This window comes from Ctenocephalides felis, unplaced genomic scaffold, assembly GCF_003426905.1.
Source record: "Ctenocephalides felis isolate EL2017-DRISC unplaced genomic scaffold, ASM342690v1 CF-g0.4_SCAFFOLD_03570, whole genome shotgun sequence".
In the NCBI taxonomy this organism is placed as follows: domain Eukaryota; kingdom Metazoa; phylum Arthropoda; class Insecta; order Siphonaptera; family Pulicidae; genus Ctenocephalides; species Ctenocephalides felis.
Window position 1 is genome coordinate 18513978 of NW_020539724.1, and position 27861 is coordinate 18541838.

At 28.2% G+C, this 27861-nt stretch overlaps 1 protein-coding gene across 1 annotated transcript; it reads right to left on the reverse strand.

Annotated features, from left to right (window-relative positions):
- Positions 1-330: 330 nt before the first annotated feature.
- LOC113383528 (glycogen synthase kinase-3 beta-like) lies at positions 331-27452 on the reverse strand. Its single transcript, XM_026621788.1, has 8 exons — positions 27077-27452; positions 21772-21974; positions 19715-19798; positions 13033-13143; positions 11126-11363; positions 8541-8734; positions 4141-4327; positions 331-497 (listed from the first exon to the last, which is right to left on the reverse strand). Exons 1-8 carry the CDS (start codon positions 27330-27332, stop codon positions 331-333), a joined length of 1440 nt encoding a protein of 479 aa, XP_026477573.1. The 5' UTR covers positions 27333-27452.
- Positions 27453-27861: the final 409 nt, after the last annotated feature.

Genomic DNA, 27861 nt, shown 5'->3' on the forward strand with positions numbered 1-27861 from the left:
TGAGCATGTATATAGTGTACTAAAAAACTAAAAATGTACAAACAACTATAAAATAATTTGCATAAATATATATAATATATGTATGTACGTGTATTTGTTTTGTTTGTTATATTTTCATTTATATATCTATTACACATCGCGTCTTGTATATCTATTTTACTACTTGATTCTCATCCCGCTCACTGATTTCCTTCCTACCCTCTATTCCCTAAGTCATCCCCGAGCCGGTGGCGGTGGCCGCGGCGGTCACGTCATGCTGGCGGCTGCTGGCGGACACCGCCAGGTCGGCGGCGCTGCTGGTGGCACCGGTGGCGGCGGGTGACAGTGGCATCAGCCGTGCCGACGGCGGCGTAGATGACGTGACTCCGGCGGCTCCTGCTCCGCTCCCTGCTGCCGTTGACGAGTCCGCCGTGGAGGAGACGGTGGTGGAACCACCGGTGGGGCCCGCGGACGTGCGAGGTAAAGGGCGGAGTTCAGGCTGGGTTGTATGGACAGTTCTGGAAGAAAAATGATTGATTGAAAAATGATTAGGTATTTTAATTTAAACAGCAATTAAGACAAATGGCTTATTTTTGAAAATGCAGTAAGTGAATTTTAGCCTCTACTATTTTAAATTATTGCTTTGGGCAGTTATAAACACGTTTGTATTAGTAAGATCTTTAAGAGTTTATACAATGACCAGACGAAAGAAAGTCGACAATTAAAACACATATGAAATTATATTAGTGCAAAATTGCGAATAAGATGTTTATTTTAGAATAATCTAGCTATGACATTAAACATTGGAAAATAATATTAACACTTTTCCTCTATAAAAAATTCTAATGTAATATAATGAATAATGAAGATTAAAATTTAATATTTTTATAAATATATCTACATATAGCATATATTTTCACACGTATTCAAGTATTTAGTGTTACTTAGTTGCTTTATCTCCTACACGTTGAATTTAATTAATTTAATTAACTCTATAACTAATAACAAACTTATCTGTTTAACAAAATTAAAAAACTCATTGGTAATAATCCGACCAACCTACAGATTATATATAAGAACAAATTAAACTAAACATTTAAAACTAATTATGAATTAGAGTTAAAAACTAAATTTATGTACACAGGTCACAAATTTAGTTTTTTAAATCTAATACTACTGTACATAAGTCATAAATTTAGTTTTTCAACTGTAATTCATAATTAGTTTAAATGTTTGAACTACTGATAGCTTGGTGTTACAATTATGTTAATTAGCGTAGTGTAGTGTTTAATTGTTTTTATCTGTAAGTACCTATCTTTAAGTCCAATATGTTGTATCAATTTTCTTTTCTAAATTAATTATAAAAAAAACTTTTTAGTTTTCCACCGAATGATGGTCTCGATGAAGACTGAAACGTATGGATTAATAACAAAGCTGTTTTCCTAATTGCCTTAGTTTTTTTTTACTTGGTGATATCGCATGACTCAACACACTCGTTTTAATATATATTATATATATATATATATATATATATAATCAACAAGTTATGCAATAATAAATAAATAAGCTAATAAATAAGTTAAGCATAATTTTCCCGATAAGTGGTCTTTACCATGAATAATAGTAAGAGTATAACTAGATAATCCTAGATTATATAAATGAATGTAAGTTAAAACTACACTTGAAGATTTAAGCAAAATAAAATACCATTTTTTGGGGTCATAATCAGTCAAATAAGTATATAAGACTCCATCTTCATATCCAAAATTCTTATAGTAAAAACAATTACTTAAGATTAATATAAAATAGGATACCAGTAATCAATGAACTATTCTAAGAAGCACAGAACAAATATTAACAGAATAAAATAACATTAAAAAAAACTTTTTTGTAGCTTAGAACTTGTAAGCAAATAAAATTCAACCACGAATACGATTTTTACTGAAACTTTTTTCAATATTGAATGGCTTACAAAACTGGTTTATCAAATTATTTGCTCAGATTGTTTATATATATATATATATATATATATATATATATATATATATATATATATTGGTGAAACTAGCCAAACTTTAAACGTTTCAATTCTAAACGATTTAAAACTATGCTGGCAGAACACATACACACATCACAACACAATATAACCCTTTTCACTGTATTTTATTATGAATATATGTAATCATAAAACGTTTTTTTTGAAGAACATTTCATACATCTTTATGGAGAAAAAGCAATGCATAAATGCAATGGCGTTTCATCCCTCCGAGATACAAATAGTTGACTTTTGGGTTTTGTTTCAAATAAATGTGTCAAAAATTTAATAATCGGTTTCACAGAGTTAAATCTATTTAAGAAATTATTTTAAAATTACTTTATAATAATATTTTCAGTTAGTATGCAACTTAAAAAATTGTTCTCTTAGTCAAATCTCTTATACCAGGCACCCCTGTCTGACTGAGATATGGAAATGTATATATTGCTAAACAAATAAATAAAAAAATTAAAAAAGTGATATATATTTATATAAATATAACAATTTCAATGTTTTTAATATAAAATAGTGTTATACGATTCTCATAATCATAGATTATTAATATCACCATTTTTAATATCAGGATAATCTGTATGTACTTTTAACTATTTATTAAGTTGCATATTTTTGTCTTTTTTGCTACCCCATAAAATTTAAAAAGCCTTAATTTTTTATATATATATGCAACAATAATAAATAATTACAAGTACTTACACAGTTTATCATTAAGCAATTTGCTTATCATAATAAAAAAATTGTAATAATAATAATCCATGGTATGAATATATCGTATAACAGTACACAAAGAAGGAGCAACTGGTGCACTTTAAATATTTTTCTGCAACCTGCCCAACATTTCCAAGATAGAATTTTATTTATTGATCTCTCCCATTAATAAATTAATTATAATGCATTGTTTTCTTCTGGGATTAATTTATGACATATTCACTTTTATTAATTTTGGATTTTATATTATTTTCATTAGTATTTATCAAACTTTGTAAATTATTAATAAGTGCAGCCGCCACAAATTTTTAACTTCCCGTAGGGTAAGTTATAGTAATCGCAAAAAAAAACAAAAATGAAATTTTTTATATATCTTTACGTTTCAGAGGTTTCTGAACATTTTGGCATACCTTAGAAATAATGTATGTATGTGTGTATGTGTGTATGCGGATACAAATTTTCGTCGACGATTTCGGGAACACGGTGCAACCGCTTTCAATTATTCAAAAAACATTAGATTGCTCTTAATAAGGAGACATGCTGATTAGTTTTTGGCGAAGGCAGGTCTAACCGTTCCGAAGATACGGGGCAAAAAGTTTCTAAAACGGTAACTCAGTTTTTAAGAGAACGGAGCGTCCGATTTTAATAATTCAACAAACATTTTACTTGTATTGACAAGATGAACAAATGATTAAATTTTTGGTAAGCAAGGTCCAACGGTTATGGACTCTCAATAAAAATAAATTTAAAAAATGTCATTTGGCGGTCAAAAATGTTCATTGGACAAATGTACATCAAATTATTTATAAATTTTATAAAGATTTTAATAATGTGTACAAATTTCGTGTGAATTTTTTTGGATTTCGTACCAAGATTTTTTATTACGGTACGGAAAGTTCCAGCAATTTGCCTTAAGGCACGATGCCATTCACCCCAATAGTTAAAATTCAAATTTAACCAATAAATGGAGTCAATAAATAAAAAAGGTTGCTCACTCCTGCACAAAACTATACAATAAAAACATTAAAATTTTTATAGGTGGCATATTAACCAAAAAATCGTATTAAGCACGACTTACTTAACAAAGTCCTACTGTATATTATTTCTTACTTTAATTTCAGGGATCAATGTTCAGTGGCGTATTATCCAAAAAATCGTATTAAGCATGATCTACTTAACTGGGTCCTACTGTATATTATTTCTTACTTGTTATTTCAGGGATCAATGTTCAGTGGCGTATTATCCAAAAAATCGTATTAAGCATGATCTACTTAACTGGGTCCTACTGTATATTATTTCTTACTTGTTATTTCAGGGATCAATGTTCAGTGGCGTATTATCCAAAAAATCGTATTAAGCAAGATCTACTTAACTGGGTCCTACTAGATCTAATTCCTTACCTTGTTCAGTGAAGTTGAACAATAGCGGCAGCTCCCTGCCGTTCGGCAGGCGCGTTGTCGTTTCTCTGAGTTCCGCGAAGAACGAATGCGCGCACGCCTGCAGCGGTGATATGCGAGCACCAGGAGTGTATTCCAATAACCGGGACACCAGGTTTATTGCCTCGCTCGGTGTCCGTGTGCGGAATACCTATATAAATAAATCATAATAAATCTATTTTATAATACAATCTATAACACAATATTAATAAAATAATTTATATTCGGGTTATACTGTATTAGGAGTAATTCATGGTATTATACATTTGTCAATTTTGTATAATTTTTTAATTTAATACTTTGCTCGGGACAATTCGATTAAGAAACAAACATATGTATGGGACATTAATCACGTGAGGTTTTTAGAGGGAGGGGGGGTCTGACAAAAAATCACGAAATATCACGTGGGGGAGGGAGGGGTATAGTAAGATATTACGTGTATTTATTTTTTAACTGATTTTAAAAAAAACTAACATTTTCAAAAAAAAGGGGCCGTTCAAGTATTACGTAAGCACTACAGGAAGGCGGGGGGGTTTTGATTTGCTTATTTTGGGCATTTTCGGTAAGAATTTTGCTTAATTTTGCTGACAAAGGGGAAGGTGGAGGGGGTTAATAATAGTAATAAATCTGCTTACGTAATACTTGAACGATCCCAAATTAAAAAAAATACAGTTTTATCATGTAACTGAAAATACACGTTATGTTTGGTGGGGGAGGGGGGGAAATTTTGAATATCACCATGAATCACCAAGGGGGAGGGGGGGTCCAAAAATCTTCAAAAACTCGCTCACGTGATTAATGGACGCCCCCATAGCATAACGTTTTGAAAAACATTAGAGGCCGTTCAAGTATTACGTAAGCACTATAGGGGGGCGGGGGGTGTTGATTTGCCTATTTTGGGTTGACATGGGGGGCAGGAGAGTCTGGATGATGATTACGTCATAGCTAGTATTTTTATTTTTTACATTAATTACAAAATTTTTACCTAAGCATGGGGGTAAGAGCTTTGCTTAGTTTTGCTGACAAGGGGGAAGAGGGGGTAAATAATTGTAATAAATCTGCTTACGTAATACTTGAACGATCCCTAACTCGTGGTGTTATACATTTGTCAATTTTGTATAATTTTTTAATTTAATACTTTGCTTGGGACAATTCGATTAAGAAACAAAAATATGGCAAAAAGTTTTTTGTAATCAATTAATGAAAGATAAATAAGAGAAGTCGATATCACACAAAACGTATATAGGGAGATTTTTTATATAAAGAGATATTTATTGGAATGATGAAATCAAATGAAAAAACTATTTGTGTGATAGTAAAGCCAGGCACATATATTAAGGTGGTATTTTAGTCTATAACCATTTTAGTCTATGTGACTTTTGTCAGGATGTAAAAAAGGCAAATAATATGTTTACTATACATTTTTTTGTAAGTTATTGTTAAATGTTTTAGGAACCCAAAAAAAATCCAAATTAATAGTCTAAAAGCAGATGATAAAGTAGAAAGTCTAAAAAAATTGCCATGTGACCATACTCCTGATTTTAACCCTCCAAATATTCTGATAAATAAAAAAACAAAAAATAATCTAGAATAATGTTACATTCGTATGAATCACTGACAAGAAAAAAAATTCACAAAATAGCGACAGCCTGGAAAAGAATGCCACTTTTTCTGTTATAACTCATTTCATTTTACAACTTTATTTGATATTCCCAAGTTGTTTAAAGATGATAAAAATTTAAATTTAGGGACGAGCAATTTATACTGATAAGAAGTCTATAAAGAGAACTCTGTAAGAATTTCAAGTAAATCGGTTCAGTAGAAGTGGAGAAATCGTGGGGTCTCCTGTTGAAAGTTACGCAAAGGAAGGAAACAGAGAAAGATTATCGTATTCAACATATCTCTAAAAATAATGTGCATTTTAAAAAAACCTCTTTCACACATATTCTTGAATAGTTAAACTTTAAACATATTTATTTTTTTTTTAAACGATTTCTTACAACTGCTAAACTAGAATACCCCCTTAAGTGTTTGGCTGTATCATCTATAGAGGCTAAAGATAAAACTAATCATTTTATGCGTTTTGCAAATGTATAATAAAACAGTAATAAGTTGAAAAAGTTTGAAATCTGGAGACTAAAATACATAACTTCTTATTTAAAAATTGTTTATGCCTTATGTCATAAAGGAAATTAGAAGCTGTCCAATTCCAATTATAAGAAAATGAATCAATATTCTTAGAATTTGAAAGATATCCATCTGTTAGAAGTTATCGTTTCATAGATAACATCAAATTATACCATTGATTATTTGAAAAATACTGAAGACTTAATTGCAGGGATTTTTAATTTTCTTAATCGACAAAGAATGTAAAAGTATGAAAAGATGATTCAGAATTGGATGAAATACATTTTATTTCTGAATATATTCAGATATTTTTGTTAAGTTTAAGCGTGACAGACAAACAAGCGACAGACAAAATGAACATTTTGTGATCAGCGATATAATTCAATTACATAATAAAACTATTTGCAATAATATACATTATTACTCAAGTTCCATCAGTAATTTGCATGAATTGTTAAAATGCAGAAATATTTAAACCCAGTAAACACGGCATGGTATTAGAGAACACAAAAAACAGTCAACTAAACTCAATATTCAACAAATTATCAAAATGCCTGAAAAATGATCAAACCAATGTTCTTATTAATCACATGTTTAAGAAGAGTACTAATTTTTATTAGAGCAAAGTATGTAAAGCTTATATCGCAGGCTCTGGAGATATTGGCTATCCCACCAATTGAATTTTAAACTGTGTTATTTGCTTGAAACGAAAAACAAAAATAATTTTCAATAAAAGAAATCAAATATGTCAAGAAATACTGTTTTTGCGTTCCTACTACCACACTTACACGAATTCGCTGGTGTTCAGTTGTGTCTGAGCTATTTATCGGAAGAACAGTTTTCTCCAATAACAACTGAAAATGGAGATCGTTTGTAAATATCACATACGATCATAAAAATAATATTAAGTTGGTCCTATTAGTAGTAAGTAATCCAATTGAAATTTGTAAGCCTCGGGTTAAAAACTAGAATATACACTAAAAAGATGTTCAGAAAACCATATTCGAAGAAAAATAAAGCTCATATATAAAAAACAATCCAGATTTAAATTAAAAATTCATGCATTACTTTAAAATCTAAAGATTATAATATCTAAATATCTATATTCTATCTGAAGACCAAAAAAACATGGAGTGAGCTTTACAAAAGTCACATTTAGTACCAGTACCTTAAAATTGTAAAGAAACTAAATGATTAGGATGACTTAAAAATGAGTAAAGCAAAAACAAAAATAATTAAATCGACTAACTGAGATATTTCTATTAAATCTTATTAGTTCATTAAGGTAGTTTATGCAGTCGAGCACTATACATATTGTTTGTTCAGCCAAGTGGCTTGCACCAATTGATGTATTTTCCTTGTATAATTACCTAAATCCAATCATTTCATTGATTTTAATTCAACTACTACTACCATAAGATATATTTAAGAATAAAATATTCATTTTATAACATTTCAATATGACTGATGGCTTTATCGATTATCTCAATATGAAGAAATCTAAATTCTTATGTTTTAAATTAAACTATAAGCATTTTTTCTTATATTATATATATGGAATCAAACAAATTTAATTTACAAGCTACAGTAGAACTCCAATTATCCGAACTCCAATCATCCGAACTCCAATTATCCGAACTCCGACTATTCGAATCGCCGATTATCCGAATCACTTTCAGAAAAAAAATTGTCCAAAAAAAGTCTAAGTGCGCTATTATTCTTCCACCAGCAAAGCCAGAGTAGGCACATTGTTTGTTTTGATTTGACGGAGATGTATACAAAACAATGATTTTTATTTCTAAACTTGTACATAAGTACATTTTATTTATATTTAAAACATGTGAAAATGTCATGTTTATTTCATTTAATTCAATAAAAAAATAGTGCAATATCGAAACGTAACTTTTTTCTCTCCAATGGCAATTTAAAAAAAAAACTCCGAATATTTGATTATCCGAATATTTGATTATCCGAATCGGTCCCGGTCCCCATTAATTCGGATAATTGGAGTTCTACTGTAGTTAAAAATTTAGACAATGTTCATGATAATAAAAAATAATCCACTGATCCGTCTCAATGAATTATTACTAGATTAGAAGCAATAACAGCAATGAAGATAAACCTACTCATATACATCTTTAAACCTCTCCTAAATTTACTTCAATTATTAAAATTGAGTAGGTTACTCCCCATATTTCACCCTAAAGCAAATTTATGTAAATATATGTATATCTAACCTTTTGCCAGGGATGTGACTTTATCTGCGGGAACTTAAATTCTGTATAGTTGGGATTCATCTCTCTAATTTGTTCCCTTGTTGGTGTCCCCAGAACCTTGATTATTTCGACCAGTTGATCTACTCCCGAATCTCCTGGGAAAATCGGCTGTCCCAGCAACAATTCTGCTAGTACACAACCCGCACTCCATACATCTAAAAAAATATCATAATAAATTAGAAAGGAAATATATAATATAATACATAGATAAGTATTGATTGATTGAAAGTGGTAAATTGATAAATTAAAAAGGAAAGCATATATAATTTATGAATAAGAGACAAATTTATTCTGGTAAATTTGTAGTAAGCAATAACAATATTAAGCAATAACAATTCAATATTAATTTATATATGATTCGAAAACTTTTTGCACTTGCCTCTTATACTACATATAAAAAAACTAGTCAAACTAAGCTTAAGTGACATTTTGCCTTAATGAAAACTGCATTAATTAATGAGAATTGAGATTTAGCCATTTCTAAAATTGTACGATAGAATTCTGAAATTTTGCTACTGCCCATTGTTCCAAACTTTAATCATTTTTTAAAATTTTTAGGACTACAATATTTTAGAATGGCCGTTTAGACCATAACTTATGTAAAGTTTCATCAAAATCGTCAAAAATAATCTTAAAAATTAGAAAAAAACGACTCGGTCAATCTAATAAAAACTAACCAACATGATTACAAAACGATATTATTCGATTCAAGTTTTTTGCGAAATCGAAAATAAAATTTTATGCACTTTTCTGCTAATCCCAAAGAAATGACTTGACCGATCGTGATGAACTGAATAATAATGCATTGCTTTTAAAAAATTTGAAGTCAGATCAGTCGTTTTTGAGAAAAGATATACACATATACTTTTTTAGACCTCAGAAGACTTAAAATCAGATTATCTTGTAAAAACAAGAACTTCTTTAATTTCATTAAAAGAAATTTAGAAACAATATATTGATAAATTAAGAGGTAAAAATTAGATCTAGAAAATTTGCCAGGAGTGTTAATATTTGTAAAGAGAAGTGTCCAATAGCATTTTTATATTTATTTACATGAGATTTAAGATTTTTTCAGTTAGCATTGAACAAGTTACAAATTACAAATTGAAAAATTAGCTAAATCATTAGATACAATCATAATGAATTTGTACAAAAATCAAATTATGAAATTTGTTATATAAAAAGTCACAGTAAACAATCAATTAATAGCAAGAAGCCAAATTAGAAAGACCTGAAGCCTTTCAAAATACCAAAGAAATGATTCTATTATTAACTTTCCGAAGAAGAAATGTTTGTTTTCGTCAGAAAATCAGATTAGTTAATGTTATGTTTTATCGATGATTCAAGTCATTTTAAATAGTTTGACACCAGCATTACAAAAAGTGTGTTTGTGAGCCAAAATTTGTCGTTTATCAACGTTTTCTCAAAAACAGCTGCACTGATCTCATAAATTTAAAAGCCGTTCGATGAAGCTCAAATTTAGTTAGTATTGCATCATTATTGGTCGAGCCGTTTCTTTATAATTAACAGTCAAGTGCAAAAATAGTCGTCCCCGTTTTCATAAAAAATCAAGATTTTGATGTGAATTCAAAAACTTCGATGTATATTATGTGGGAATGTATTGATTAGTTTTTGGTAAATATAAGTCAGGTTTTGGTGACTATAAGTTTTATACTGCAATGTAGTAGGTCTATGAGGTCAGACCGTTGTTTAGTAATTGTTTTTCTATTTTTTTGAAAAATTAAACTTTAAATAGTGGTTGAATTACAAAATTATTAGAGTAATGGGCCGATGATTTGTCCATCATGGATTAGCTGCTAATCCATGTCTAATCCGTTCTATGCTTTCTATTGATTGTACTGATTTAAGTGCTTTACTTAAATAAAATACTATTTTAGAACACATAAAACATGCTGAATAAATTAAATTTAATTAATATACTATAGTTATTATTATACAACAGACATATAAGTTCGTTGAAAGATATTAATTGAAAATGACATTGGTTAGTTTGAAGTGCAAAAAAATCATGTTCAAGACAAACCGTTTAAAAGTAAATTTTAAAAGTGTGGATCTCTTGAATTCTTATTAACTACTTAGTGCTCACATTTTTAAAATTCACTGGCTAAAAATCATCATATTTTTGTATTATTGTTGTGTTTAGAATGTTAATACAATTTGAAAAAAAAATAGTATGGATTAGTTTATAATAACAAATGAAGGAATAGAGTCACAGACTCAAAAAACGCGTTGATGTATAATTATATTTGAAGTGTTGAAGTTATAGTACATTTTTACATTAATATATATATATATATATATATATATATATATATATATATATTGTAAAATGTAATATAATATTTTATAAATCTCTTTTGGCGATCCGATTGTCCAACAAGTTGTGATAAGTCTATAGTCTAAGAATTCCTATAAACAAACTGAGTTTGTTCGTGTGCAAATTAGCATTAAGTAGTTAATTGGAAAGTTCATGAAACTTGTCTTAAGGAAAAATGCCATTTAACCTAGAGTATTATTCTACTTACCGATTTTAGTAGTGTAATCGATGGCCCCAAATATAAGTTCAGGGGCTCGGTAGTAACGCGAACAAATGTACGAGACATTTGCTTCGCCTTTGACCAAATGCTTAGCGCTGCCAAAATCACACAATTTCAATACGCCCGTTTCCGGGTCCAGGAGTAAATTCTGGGGCTTGATGTCGCGATGGCAAATGCCCAGGGAGTGGATGTACGCCAGGCTCCTGAACAGCTGGTACATGTACAGCTGGGAATAAAAAATAATAAAAGTTAAAAATAAAAATAATAATATTAAATTTATTGCTCGTTTTTTTAAAATTAACCTATTTTTATGTTGTGCGGAAAAAATGTAATATCCGGCCGGATATTACATATTAGCCTGAAATAATTTATAAGATGCATTATGTTCTGGAATGCATTAATTTCGAAGAATTTTAAGCCATTAATTATAAATTCAGAATAAAAATAAAACTAAAAAAAAAATTATAAATTAATTCAGTATATATCATTTATAATTAAAACATCTTATAAATATTGGAGATTAGAATAGGCATTAATGCACAAGACGAAATAGATTCTTTGTTAACACGTTCTTTATTTACCAATTTAAATTTATTCTATTGAAATGTATTATTTGAGCTGCTCATTTAACAGAGTTTAAAAAACATTTACAAGCTGCTATTGGTTCCGGATTCGATACCCACTTCAACCAGCTTGATATAAAGCAGTAATATAGAGTTTCAAGTAAAAATAGCATCTCGAAACCAAGTCCTTTTTTTCATGTTCTTTTTTTACCAATTTTTAAAATTGGTTTATTGGAGTATTAAAAATAATTTTTGTTTCATTACTTGAGCTGCTTATTTTAAAAATCATTTAACAAAGTTTAAAAAACATTTACTAGCAGCTACTGGTTCCGGATTCGATACCCACTTCACCAGCTTGATATCAAGCAGTAATACAGAGTTTCAAGTAAAAATAGCATTTCGAGACCAATTCTGTCATTTTCAGTTATTTGATGAAAATCTAATAAACCATCTACCAAATGGAGAACGGTTAACCACTGGGTTGCAATCTAACAACACTAGATTTAGGGTTCACTACAGCTCATAAAAAAATTCTATGATGTATAAGAATAAATTAACCTTTTATATGGTTAATATCTAATAGTTGTTCAACCAAAAGTCAAACTATGTTTTGCATAAATATGTAAAATCAATCTCTTATGTTCAAGAAAAATTTCTCTGATGTTCAAGAAAAATTTCAAAGAATAAATTAATTTTAATTTAATTAAAATAATTAAAAATTAAATAATATAAAATATATTATATCATCATACTACAGATATCATTTTAATGAAAATACTATCCTTTTGTACTCTAATTTTATTTATATTTATGTTATTGTTCATCATTGTTACTAGATGTTAAATTATTTAACAGTTGTAATAATTATTGTAATTAAAAAAAAAAAAAAAAATAATTATTAATATCAGTATTTTACTATAACTTCGTAATTCATGTTTGTTGTTTCTCATATTTCTCATTTCTTTTGTATCTCATATTTTTCAGTATACTTCAAGAAAAAATGTTTTTTACAGTGACAAATGTCGCAATAGAAAGAAACTAACTATTAACTAGTATATATTTTATATTTTTCTCAAAATTTTGAAGAATGGGCACAGCTATTATATTATTATAAACAAAAAGAGTTTTCAGGGTATAAAAGTAGTCTTCTACTTTCTTACTAAACATTTTTTAAATTCTTAGAAAAATTAACATTTTGTATAATATAATAAAGAACTACCATAATGATTGTTGATGTCAAGATTTCATTAAAAATGTTACATTTGTGCTTCCAATTTCTTCATGGTTTTAATGTATTTTTTTGATGATATCAATTATTTATATTTATATTACCTTTATAAAGCTGATAGGTATCGTCTGTTTAGATTTGGAATAATGCCTCGCCACTTTATACACCGTCTCTGGTATGTATTCGAGCACTAAGTTCAAATACACTTCATCTTTCTGAAAAAAATAAGAAAAAAATATTATAGACGAAAAATTATAATATGCACTACATTGCTAAATATCAAAATATAGAAGAATATAGCCAAACAAAAACTATAGACATTATTAAAAACTCACAGATAAAGCACACATGACAATATAGACTAAAAAACATAGAACATGCAACAATTATAAAAAACTATAAATAATATAATATAATCTACTGTGAATATTGAATACAATGAAGTGTTGTTTCTATTCTATTCTATTTAATTCATCGCTGCTAAAAAATCTAAATTTCCAATAATTTTATGAAATCCTTAACTTAATTTCTCTAAGGAAGGTTCATTTCTAAATGCTAATTACAATGACAAACCGATCATGTCATATTTAAAGTATGACTTTAATTACATTATTGTTTTTAAATATTATACATATTTTTAATGCTATTATAAATATATAAATTATAATTTATCATTATATAAATGTGTACATATAATGGTTGACACTAATAAATGTGTGCATCACGAGTGTTACCATATTACTAATAAACATTATTCAAAATCGTTATATGATGAATTTATTTTTTTTTACTTAAATGCCATCTTGTACAGTAGGAAATAAGTTGTACTTCAATCGCGTGTGAACCTTACGCGCACTCTTTTTTTATCAATTTGGAAGCAAAAAATCGAAAATAACCATGTGAAGGGCTACCGTTATATACATATTAATAAATGTGTTCAAATGTTTGTTGAAATTGGCATCATTCATATGTTCAAAATTTCTCCTTAATGATCTTAAGATTGGGGCACAAAATGAAAAAAATTGCTAGTTTAATAAATTTCTGAAAAAAATACTGGCTTTATTACTACTGAACTAGCAAACTATGAATTTTAAACTTTATGTATATACATTTTCATTATTATCAATATCTGACTGAGTTATCAAAATATTTATCATCAATCTCACTATAATAGTACATAAATATTTTAATACCAATGATTCAAGTATAACAGTACCAAAAATCAGTCATGAAATATAGGACCATAAAAATAAACTGAAACATAAAATATGTTGAAAGTTTATGAACGAAATTCGACATTATGGGGATAGTAAAACTATAATACATACTATACTTTGGATTAAAATAAAAACCCATAAAAATTTTATACCTTGTGTAGTTGATCATAATGGATTTAAATAATGGAGTCATTTTAAAATAAAATTAGATCATAAAAGGTATCCATTGACGATGTGTGAATAAAATAAAAGCAAAGTGAGAGTAAAAGGAGTATGGAAAATATACTACATATTATATTATATTATATATATATATATATATATATATATATATATATATATATAAATTCTTTTGTACTAGATGTTTTGAAGTGATATAATATTGACCCAGTTTTCTTGCAAATTCATTTCCTTACATTATAAAAAGAAATTTACTACTTTAAAAATTGTGGTATAAATTTCAGGCAACGTTCAGTGAATAATAAATATCACTTTGAAATAATTAGGAAAGATATAAACTAGCATAAATCTTCCTTTTGATTAATAAAATGAAGCAAATATTTAAAAAAATTGCTAATATATTGATCTAATGATAGATAAATCGATTGATTTGCCAAATTTTGTTAAAAACTCACTCAGAAAGGTATTATAAATTTAATCTAATTTAATTTGCGTATTATATATAATTTTAATTTTAGTTTCTGTTACACAAATTTTCTCAAATTTAATCAATTTTACTTCTGAATGATTAGGTAAAAGCTAAATTAGCACAAATCTTCCCTTTTTCTTATCAGAAAATGCCAAGTATCAACGGTTTCAATATCAATATCAAATACATTTAATGAATTATAAGAATATTAGTTTATTTCAAATAAAAATAAATAAAGTTTGTATTTTTCAAATTATAAATCAATTAATATAACAGAATCAATCAAAAGTTTGTGATATCAATACCCATTTTGTCTAACATTTTATCTAAGATATGCAAATCAATAACAATAATAAGCAATTTAAAATTTAAAATTAATTTAACCATGAGAGATGTTTTATTATATGAAGAATTATAAATAATGAACAACATTGATATTATATACAGATTAGCAATGAATTTTTATATACCTGATTAGTACAAGCACTAATTAATTTATACCAATTGTTTACAACAAATACATATTATTATTGTACAAACATGATTAGTAGTGAATATGATGCTCTCTTCAAGTAAAACTTTATGATGGTAATAACGTTGATAGGATGAATTTAAATGACATATTGTTAACCCTTTCCACTCGAATGCCGCCGCTCCGGTGCCAAAATACATGTGAAAATTGCAATTCATGAGTGGAAAGGGTTAATACTTAAAAAAAATCACTTCCTAAAATACTAAAAAATGACTAAATGGTATAATAATTTCCATATTATGGAATGTTCTTATAAACCAATTAAAATTAATGCTTCTTCAAAGTCTATATAATAAACTAAATCAGAATTTTACAAAAAAAACGAAGAATATGACTCTAACTAAGATTTGTATTAAAATATTGAAGCTTATCTTAAATCTTCATTGAAGTTGTATAAGTGAATATCATAGTTTAATTGTAAATAAATAAAACTTGATTACAGTTGCTATATTTATAAAATGCTCTTTTTAAATTGATCATCAGCCTTGCTAGGAATCGCAATCGTGATCATTTTAAAAAAAAAATAGAAATATGATTCATCAAATTTTATGTTTAAAAAATAATAAATATTTAAAATAATATAAAATAAAATTTTGTTTATAAAAATATTAAATAAAAACCAAAAAAATTTAGATTTCGCTGAACTTATTTTTTTGCATGAGCTCCAAATCTGCAGGAGAGATTCGCTTAAAATTATTTACCCATGGAAGGTAGAATAATATTGGTTTTGCCAATATATTTTTTGAGGGATGAAGTAGATATTTTTAATTTTGGGGATTGAGGGTTTGAAACATAGGTAAATTTTCTTCTAAAAAATGTATCGTGTCTATCTCATAAATTATTTTCATGTATGTATTTCTCTTCTCTATATATTAGTCACGCTATGGTGAGACAAATTCTCATCAGGTAGAATTTTTAGTAAATTACTAAATTAGGAGAATGGCAGTGATTTCCTTGATTTTTATAAAATGAAGGAGCATTTCATATGCATTTGAAGAGGACTAATTTAGAACCATAAAAGCGCCGACAACAAAAGTCATTTTTTGCAAAATTTCTTTATTTTGCGAAACTTTTTTGACGTGCTTTTTATGGACCCCAGGTACAAGACCCCAGATTGTCGCCGACAAGTCCGACGCCTGCCACAAAAAATAGGCTTGTGCAAATATCCAATTTCGTCCTAATTATTCTAAAAATCATATATGTACATTCTGTTCTATTCGCCGACAAGTCCGACGCCTGCCACAAAAAACAGACTTGCACAAATATCCAATTTTGTTCGAATTATTCTAATAATCATTTATATACATTCTGTTTCTACTGGACTATGTATGAATATTACTCTAAGCATGAGCAATTTAGCCAATGAATTTTGGTTAGTCACTCACTATGATTCAGAATTAAAATGATACCACACAATCATTTGGTATGTACAACTAATTAACTAAAAGACAAAATCTACGTAACAATTGCTTCAGGAATTGGTTAAAACAAATTTGTTTCTAACATATAATTCATAATCAATCAATCAGCTAATCATCGGTTTTTCTGTGGATTAAATATATTATAATTGAACTATAAAAAGTCTAATATTCAAATTTTGACGATTTTAAGAGACGTGAATATTATTAAAGAACTTCCATTCCAAAAATAGGATTTGAGAGCACTGCTGAATAATCAATTTGTAGATGTAACGGTTTGCTCTCCAAATTTGGCAACAAGTTGTCTTATACGTAGAAAGAAATTCTCTTCAAAACTTACTTTACAAGACATTAAGATAAATAACAAAAAACAAAAGGCAATGATGGTATCTATTCATTTTAAACTTTTCAAAAAATATTCAACAATTTTTACTATTTACCATATAGTAAAGTAAGCCCCATATAGAAAACACTAGAAAATAGATAAATATTTTATCAAAAGCCCAATATTCAGCAACGCCTTCATTTTTACAATTTCACGACCAAATAAAAAATAATTAAGATTAATGGACCGATTCTGCCGCACAATAGACCAATGTTATGACAAGGCTATGTTATGAAGAACTTTCCATACTAAATACTGAAAAAAGCCACGTGGTATCTGTGCAGCCAGGCGTTTTCCTCAGGTTGTCCGATAGAAAACCTAACCTAGAAACCGCACAAATGTCAAAAAAACTATCTTAGTTAACAGGGTCTTTCTGACCCAGCTTCATAACATACGAGTGACGTTGCAGTTTATATGTAAAACGCCTGAATGCACAGGAAATACATGACATTTTGACAGTATTCAGTATGATTCAGTAGCATTATGTATGCAAGTTGGAGCGTAACATGGCCTTGCCATAACATTGGTCTGTTGTGCTATATAACAGCATTTTAGTACCAAAATATGCCCCTTAAATTTATTGAAAAATATATTTAATTCATAGAAAATTCGGTGACTATCATCTACTATGAAACAAAAATGTTGGGACTTCAAGATCACGTTCCGAAAATGTAGAAAACTGGTTTAAACCTTCTACTTCTTTTAAATTAAAAAATGATTTATTTTGGAAGTAATTCTCTGCTGGGATAGCATTTGTGCAACTGACCATCCATTGGTCAAGCCGTAAAAAATAATGATTTCATTGAAAATGATCAAAAAGTCAGAAGTGAAATTTTCCTCAATTTTTCCATCTGCCTGTAAGATGATATATACATAACTTTTGTCAATCTGTCAACTATCCTCGCAAATTTTCGTTCGCAAATTACTTGTAATATTTTACAGTCAAATAATTTTATACGTCAAGCTCACTATATTTTCAGTGGTATAATTTTACCATCAGTTTACCATGAATCTAAAATTTTCACCTTTCCAATAAGAGCTTTATGTCCGATGCAACCAATTAATCGTGAAGCTCAGCTTTTATTGGGAAATACATTTATTGATTGATCATAGTCAAAAACAAATAACCAGTCAATCATGAAATTTAATCATAGGCTACATCAAAGGAATAAAAATAACTAAAAACAAACGTGAAATTTTTAACGTGAAATTTTTAACGTGAAGTTTCTACGTCTATTTTGTTTCATGTTAGAAGTCCAACATTTCGACTATTAATAAGTTTTAGTAAATATTAATACACGCTATCTAATACTATTTTACTTGGTTTCTAAATTCGAATTTATTTTATCCAGATACCTGAGACTGCATTGAGCCCATTAAAACTCCCATGTCTAAAGCAAACTCTGGAGGCTGCAAGCCGATATATAACAAAAACAGAGATATTATTCAATAACATTTCAGAAAATTGTGCCAAATTATGAACTATGGAAAATAATTTTCATATCTACGATTGTGTAAGTACATACGATTTTGTAATTATTAAAATAATGCAGGGGTGCCCAACCCAAACGCCAGCATTAAAGCGATGATAACCGATTCTTCAACATAATGGCAAAAATTACCACCTATTAGACAACGATAAGTGAAGACTTTTTGCAAATGAATTTAGACCAATTTATGCATATAAATGAGTTTATTCCTGTATAATTGCAAGGTTGAGCATCACTGATTGGAAATAGAGTAGAATAAAAAAACTAGTATTACAGTAAAAAAAAAATAATGAAAATCAAATTTACGAAAAGAGCATCATAGATCACTAAATTTCATGTTTGTAAAATACTCTCTTATATACATATTAGTTTCGGTCAAATTATGTGATCATTAGGGCACATTGCTAATCTGATTCTATGGGTCACTACAAAAAAACCATAGCTAAAAAGAGTATTTCGAGGCAGCGAAATTGCCAATAACTTTTAGTCTGTTGATGGAGGAGGTTCAATCGAGCCAAAACAAAACACCCACAAATATAAAAACCTATGGAAGGTTTGTTTTTTATGGAAAACTTTACTGAAAATTTCGCTGGTTCCCAAGCTATTGTTTCTTCGACAAAGTTTTGTAAAATGACCCCTAGAAGCAGAATCGCAATAGTCCTCTTTTCTTAAGCTCCAATATAATTTGACCCGCCCTAACACGCATTATAAATTTGTATACGTTATTATAAAAAATAATTATTGCAAGGTAAAAATTAAGCATCAAGGAGTTAATACGTCTATACATCCTCTAACCAGATATTTGGCTAAATACTCAAAAAATATATATAATTCGAATGCTATTAGAAATGTGCTTCATCTTATAATATTATTGTTGCTTAAATAAAGTGTAATTTATATTTAATAAGAAGGTTTAAGAAAAGCATATAGTCCATAATTATAAGTTCTTCGTCGCATTGGTGTCAGAAGTGCAAATGAATAGAACTTTGCAAAAAATATAAAATTTTACACATGCTACAAATAAATAATTAGAACCAGCTAAAGTAGAGGAGCATGCAAATCTTGATGAAAAATATCACATTCAGATGGGCTTACCTTTTCACCGCTAGAGTAGAAGAAATATTTTAACTTAACGATATTACAATGCTCTAATCTTCTCATTATTTGCAATTCACGATTCTGAAAAAAAATGAAAATATTAATACAAAAAATTAATATGCCATAATAATAAAAATTGAGAAAGATGCATGATTCACTGTTATCACAGTAGTGATTATCCAGATACCATTCAGGTACCATCAATGAATTTTTTAACCAATGCAAAAAATGCATGGATGCAGATGGTAAAATTAAGTCAAATATATTAGCAAATCATATTTTGCTTTATAAAAGCATTTTTTTTATTAAAGGTGAACAGGTAGTAACATATTCTGAAACTACATATATAAAGTAATCTATATCATTTTCACTCAACATAACTGTTTTTTCCTGAATCTTGAGAATTGGTTTTGTTGCTTCATTTTTTTGATTGGTTAAAAAATACATTGATGGTACCTGAATGGTACCTGAATAATCACTATTGTGATAACAGTGGATAGAACCTGGAAAATCACTATCGTGATAACATTAGAACTCAGCATGAAAAAGGTTTGAATAAATACTAGAGTAGGGTAGGAAATTATTTTATTATGTCAGGTAGAGGAAGATGGATTAATAAAGTTTGTGAGGCTCGAACATGCCGCAACGTTTAAAAAAACAATGGGAAATTAATGTACATGATTTTTTAACAGCTTTAATCAAATAAAAATTGGTCATATGAAATTCAAAATTAAAATTGATATTTCTCATTGCTTTTTCATAGCATAAAGTTGATTGGGAGTATGTTATATTGACTATGATTTTGAAATCAATAATCAACTTTCCTAGAAAAATTTATTATAGATTTAAAAGTAGATTAGTTCAAAATAATATAGAGTATTTGTTGGTTCAGGCTGTAAGGCCTTGCAATCGATGAAGAGATAAGTGATAATGAAATTATATATGCAGTTGATGTAAATAAAAACCAGAACATTTTTTTTCAATTTTTGCATAGATGTGATTTTTCTAAGTACAACGGGTATTATTTTAAATACAAAAAATAAGATTATTATATATTTCACCCGTACAAAATATTAAATTTCCCAGCATGGTCGATTTGAAAATATTACTAAAGCCAAAGATAAATTTACCAAAATAACCCTGACGCAAAAGTGACGGTTCCAAAACATATTTATTGACTTAATGCGATCGGTAAATTGATGTATATGCGTTCTTTATATTTCTTAAAATATTCTGGCAAATTAAAACATTAGCACGCGATTGCTAATTAGTAAAAATTACGTTTCTTTGCAATTTCTAAATTAAGAAGTCTCAAAAGAGCTCAAGGTTTGTTTCATCGGATGTGACCATTTTTTATACTGAATCGTGCTAAAATAATAATATCATTTTAAATGCTATATTTTTTTATATTTTTAAATTTTGTTTAATATGACTGTATCCAAAAAAACATGGAAAACACATAAATCATAATATCAACTGCAAAAAAAATTTATAGTTGAAAATAATTATTTACAATTAAAGAAGAAATGCCAAAGTCATTTTTACATTGTCTATTCACCTATTTTAATCTTTAATTTTAATATTGCTATAGGTACATTTGCACAAAACACTTAAATTGATTTTAACTGATTTAAAAAAAGCTATTTATTTTTTAAATTTAAAGTTTGCAGAACAAAGTTTGTTTTCTTTAGAAGTAGTCTTAACTAAAGTATTATATAAAAGGTAATAATTCATACTAACTAAAATATTAGTAAGTGAAAGGACAAACTTTTCTTTTTCTCTTGATATATTATGATTTTAACTACTTATTAAAAACCTGTGACAAATTCCAATTAAAAAAAAATCAAAATTTGTTAAATTTAAAATACATTCTGTATTCTATAAATAATATGATCAGTGTAATTATTCCATAAAAATAATCTATCCACTTAAGTTTATTTTTATAATAGTTAACAAAGCTTAATTATTAGTAATAATTAAAAACCTAAAAAATAATTCTTATAATGTAATATTACATAAAATATTTTACTTATTATCTGATAGTTTCTACTGACCTTAAAACGTTTATCTTGAAGCACCTTTTTGATGGCGACGAGTTCGCCAGTGTCACATAGTTTGGCCTGGTATACCACGCCGAAGGACCCATTTCCTATGACCTTGGTGTCCGTGTAAGACACCTCTTGGGGTCTGTCTGGCCCTTGCCCTGGCGTGGCCACCACTGTCGTCACCTTGGACCCATCTTTACCTGTGTACGGACCCGCACGGAGCAGGGAGAAACAAGTCAAACATTAGACCATATGAATAGAATAATTGGAATAATAGAAACATTCAATTCATAAAACATAAAAAATCTAAAAAAAAATGATAAAAAAAATTCAAAAATTATTTTTTTATTTGTAGTAAAGAAATTTGCAGAAATCTCAAATAATTACATTTATCAACCCTTCCCACTCGCTAATTCCGGAATTTGTATGTATTTTGCGGCATCCGACTGGAAAGGGTTAATTTATAATATTGTTTATTAAAATAATTGTATGGCAAGATCAAGAGAATTAAATATATAATATAGTCAAGGATAGACAAGTCAGATTATTAGAATTTCTTCTGTATATATCAGGACAATTTAAGCTTAATCTAAAATTTATATTGCCATTGTTACAATACCCAAAGTTACCTAATAATTTGTGTCTTATCTCAAATTAGGATATGCAATTTTTAATATAGTAATTATTACACCTGTCCTGAAATAGACAACAAGAGAAACTGTAAGGTCAAATAAAATCTAAAATTTATTTTAAAAATACAAAATCTTCTGACCACTGTCAGAGATTTTGAAAATTGATGCATGTTAGTGTAACGTAAATTTCATTTTCAATCTTGTCTTGGTAGTTTTGTTTGGGTGATCCTCGAGGCGGCTTTTGTAATTGTCTGAATGTGTTCGTAAATCATCGTTCAATGTGTTAATAATAAATTCAAGTTTAATAAGTGTTCATGTCTACTATGTCTATTACAGTACATTAGAGAATTCATTTTTTTTTGTTTTCCACAGCAATCGGAACTCTTTATTACTGTTCTATAAGCTGTTTTTGTGTATGACTTATGACCTAAGGTATTGATATGAGAAGTAACCCATCGGTTCATCATTCTCCTATGTGTGGGGGTTTTATTAGCTCTTATCTCTAATAGTGTGCATGTGATTGTATACAACTATGTCCACGAAGGACGATTTCCACTTGGAATTATATTGTGATCTATAACCCCAAGTGGAAATTTGACATCAATGTTGCCTGATGTCAGGCTTGGCGGTAGCGGGAATCGAACCAGCGAACCTGGGTCTAGTTGGTGCTAGCCCACGCTCTAACCGATATCGCCACCGCTGGCCCGATTCAATTTTTTAAAATCATTTATTATATAAAGCCATTATTTTAATTTTTTTTCACTAGATATAAATTAGGGCAAGCAAAATATTTCTTTAGTATAATTAACTTTATTTAAGTAAAAAAAATAGTTAAATACAAACTTTTGTTATTATTTTTGGTTGTTCTTGGAATAGAACTAAAGATCTACTATATATTATTCTGAAGAATTTAGTATTTAGTACATCATTTATAACTGTAGTTTCCAACCTGTGGGTCGCGAGGTTATTGCAACGGGGGGACGTGTACAGCGGCTTTCAAATTACTATTCTTCAAAATAAAAATCAAAAATGTTGAAATGACCAAAAATAATAGATGATAAAATAATAGAATAATGAATAGTTGTTTTTATATATTTTCGATATAATATTTCATATTAATTTGTAGCCTGATAATATAAATTATAATATCAGTAAAGTATTTATAAAATTACATTTTGAGAAAAATTAAAAGACCGCATTATTTTTTTTAAAAAAAACGGAAAGCTGTGCTGTACTAATAGGTTGAAAACCACTGATTTATAACATAGCTGAGTACTGTTGGTTTTTTGTGAATTTGTTTATAGAAGATTATGAAAAACTTTGCTTTTGTCTTATAAGGGCAATCAAATTATGTGCATAACAAATTTGTACTAAAAAATCGGTTGACCGTAAATAAATCTTTCCATTATTGTTCGTCAAATACTTCAAACGAGCATAGATTTGAATATTTTCACCAAAAATAGCACGTTGAACCCCAAAATGAGGTTCTTTGATCAAAAATCCAAAATATCACTTAAAAACGAAGTACTAGATACTTAGTAATCAATCTAATTTAGATGAATTAAACTCAGTAGATGTTTAAGAAAGTCTAAAATTTTAAAGTGATACATGATCATTAGAACAACGATGATCTCCATGCATCTGGTTTAAAAAACCACCTCGAAAGTAATCAAAATTAGAGTTTTAATTAGCAAATGTGATGATTTAAAAAAAAAAACAAGGCAATGTTTAGTTTTAGCTACTAAAAAACTGTAAAATCTAGTACGATACTTTTTAATAATTGTATATGTAAAAATAAAGTATTTTATGTACAAGACTCGATCCAGACAGACACGACAATTCTCTTGAATTACCTACATGATAATTATTCTAGAACCTAATATTTGCCTAAAAATTGAACCGTTCCGACGCCGAAATTCAATTTATGAATACATTATAAGTAATTTTAAATTAGCATATCTCAGAATAATTTAAAAATGCGATCCAGAACTGATAAACGTGTAAAAGAAAAGTCAAAAAGTCATCGCCAGAAAAATATTCAAAATTAAACTCACGAATACAGATGTCAAGTCGAAATGACGCACGAAATGAAAAGTTTATTATAAATCGGTCTCGGCTTTAAATTTAGACGGTCTATTGATAAACAACTACTTTGGACTAAAGGCACATATGCATGTAACACAAAGAATCTTTTGTATGAAATTCTATACAATTTGTATAAAGTCCCATATAATACTCATGCGGGAGGAGCAGACAGTCTCAAGGAAATGAGAAAGTTGGATGGAGTTGTCTGCCTAAATAGTTATCTGGTGGAGATGTAATATCTTCAGCAAAAAACTAACTATAGGATTGTAGTAAATTAACTACTACTAACTCCTATTGAATAGGACTGTAGTTCATCACCCAATTGTATTAAATTAACAATTTCGTGGTTTTCAATCTGTGTGGCGCAACACCTCAGGAGAGGTTGACCAGATGCTTCTAAAATACTATTTCCAAAAAAATAAACTGAAACGTTGAAATATATGAAAAATTTAATAAATGAGTAATTCCATTTTATGTATATTTTTACATGATATTGTTTCATTATTTTGTATCCTGATGAATTATATTAGTACACTATTTATGAAATAAGATTGTTAAAAGAATTAATGGGAAAGCAGCATTATTTCTACAAAGAACTGGAGGGCGTGGTACAAAAAGATTGGGAACCACAAAATTAATTTATTCCCATCTATACGACAACATTGAAGAAAACAAAACTATAAAATTTGTGGGCCAAATAAGACCCTCACATAACATTTGGACGCTCAAAATACCGCAACTCTTAAAAATATTTTCTTATACATTAATTGGTCATTTAACTTAGAATAATAGAAACACTTCAAACAATTACTGTTTTTATATATCCAATAAAAATATAAAATTAGCGAATCATACTTCTCGAGCTTTCAGAAGTTCTCTGCTGTTTCATCATATTGGCAGATCTTCCAAATAACGATCATCTTAAAAAAAGACCATGGTCCTTTCACTCAAGGCAAAACTTAATTTCTACACTCTTTTTGTAATAAAATTTAAATAAATATTACTCAAAAAGACATATGTCATATAATAAAAATATAAAAAATAAAATACGATATCAAAATTGTGCTTAATTGACACTTCAATTCGACATTATTATAGTCACTCATTTTTTTTTTTTACAAAAATTTATACCTTTGAAATTCAAAAAAATGTAAAAATTATTAGCTTGATGTAGGACATTCGGGTTAAAAAAAAAGATTTTAAGATACTAAGATATAATTGTGTGGAGAAGATGCTGATGGAGAGGTAAAAAATTGAAATTAAAAATAAAAACATTGTCATTTCATATAAATCTTTCCTCATGTTCATTTTTCTTTTAAATCACTAAGCGATTATGAAATAATAATGTATTAGAATTGGAAATATAGGAAAGTATAAATTGTATTTTAATATGAATCAAGTGCAGTAATTCAAAAGGTAAGGATCGACAATTATCGATATTTTTATAGGAATTTATAATTGTCTAATTTGGGCTTATAATTAGTTGATGGCTTCCTTTAAATGGCCTATGATGAGATTTTATACAAGATGATGATTTGTTGACAACATAAAGTAGCCTTTAAATTTAATTCATTAATGTTCTCATCAATCAAAAATTTTAACCAGGGGCTGTTGTGAATACATTCCATTATCTAATTTGTCCAGGTTTCCATTATCTGATTTGTCCAAGAGATTTACATCTTGCATTAATGATTAGAATGAAAAGCTATTGTTAATTTATTTTGAATTTTGTAGTTCATAATTATATGAAGCATTATATATTTAATAAATTGCAATAAGGTGATTTGCTATAAGTAGTGTTTGATTTTAGCCTAAAACTTCTGACCTTCTATTAAATGACAAACCCTGCTATTAAGTTATAAACTTCTGAAAAGAAATAATACAAATGCATGAGCACCACACAAAATATTGATATGATTATTATATGGAAACTGAAAATTTAGAAAAATACAATCTATATCTAATAGAGTAAAAATTGAATATTTACTGTTTCATGATCAAAGATCCATATACTAATTTTAAGTCAAAATTATGTTAGATATTTTTTTGTTAATTGAATGTTAAACCATATAAAAGCTCCAGACAAATAAATAGTTTACAGGTATATCTACATTCCGCATTATATCTAAAAATAATCATAAAATATCTAATTACCATTAGAGAACCAGTAGTGTCAATATATTTTCGAGGCGCAAATGATATGCACTAATTTTCTTAGATATTTGTGTCGGTAATTAGTTACGTTTAAAAAAATATATGAAATGACCTATTTAAATAGTACTTAAACTAATTATAAACTCGTTTTCTTAAAAACTTCCACAGAAAATTTGGCATGGATATGTTGATCTAGATAATAGTGTCACAAATGATAGATAAAATTTTGTGCAAATATATAAGCAAAAAATAACAGAAATAGTTAAATGAGAAAGTTGGGATTGGGTAGAGGAAGGTTTCAGATAGAACATGGAAAAGCTTAGTTGTGGAAATAGAATATGGTAAAGATTTACTTAAATCAAAGATAATGTTATGTAAGTAATAAAATTTAAATTCATAATATAATAATTAGTAATAATTTCCTTAACTATAACTTTCAATACCTTTTCCTTTATTATTGGTTTTGTTTCCACTACCACCCAGCTTCAACTTTTTGTACAGCTCCAAAATACTAGAGCAATATTTTTTCGTAATAGTATTTCCAGTACTATTTTTAGGTGGCAATACACAATCTTTACTTTCTAAATTTTCACCTTTGTTTAAGGTTTCGTCATGTTTAGTTAATTTTTCGCTGAGTTCCCGCCAGCGATTTTTAGAATCACTGCTTTTTGCAGGAACAGTTGCACATACTGGAGGCATTTTGATCACAGATTTAATAATAAAAATTTATCACAATTTTTATAAATTTCTTTTGTTATTGATTGTCAAAACAGTTCACAAAGGTTATGTAATGGAATTGTTTATCATTTTAAGAATTGTCTTTTTAATTTTCATTATGGTTATACATTATTGTAACTATAATATCATATACAATTTATCACCTGCTAGAAAATAAATTAAAAGGTATTATATATTTCTAAGCAGAAGATACGTAATATAAATCAATCAATTTTAAAAGATTTTATAGTTTAGTGGATTGCTTTGATTTATTTATTCGCTGAGTTTTCCATTCTGATCAATGTCAATATTAATATTTATGGGCCATATAGCATTACAAAATTGTAAAAAATTGACAAAAATAATAAAAAAAGGAAAAATGTTGCGGGCGTTGATAGTCACTTATTTCATAATTGGTATACTCGTATAGTAACTTGGTCTATTTATTATCAACGTTTTGAAACAAAGTACGTTCCATCTTCAGGATACCTGACAAAAAACATGATCTTGA

Excerpts from the sequence above, each read along its gene's own strand:
- LOC113383528 (XM_026621788.1), bottom strand. The coding sequence starts at position 27,332 with ATGCCTCCAGTATGTGCAACTGTTCCTGCAAAAAGCAGTGATTCTAAA. Across the intron at positions 21,975-27,076 it reads AACCAATAATAAAGGAAAAG|GTCCGTACACAGGTAAAGAT; the intron begins GTATTGAAAGTT and ends TGCTCCGTGCGG. Across the intron at positions 13,144-19,714 it reads TCTACTCTAGCGGTGAAAAG|AAAGATGAAGTGTATTTGAA; the intron begins GTAAGCCCATCT and ends TATTTTTTTCAG.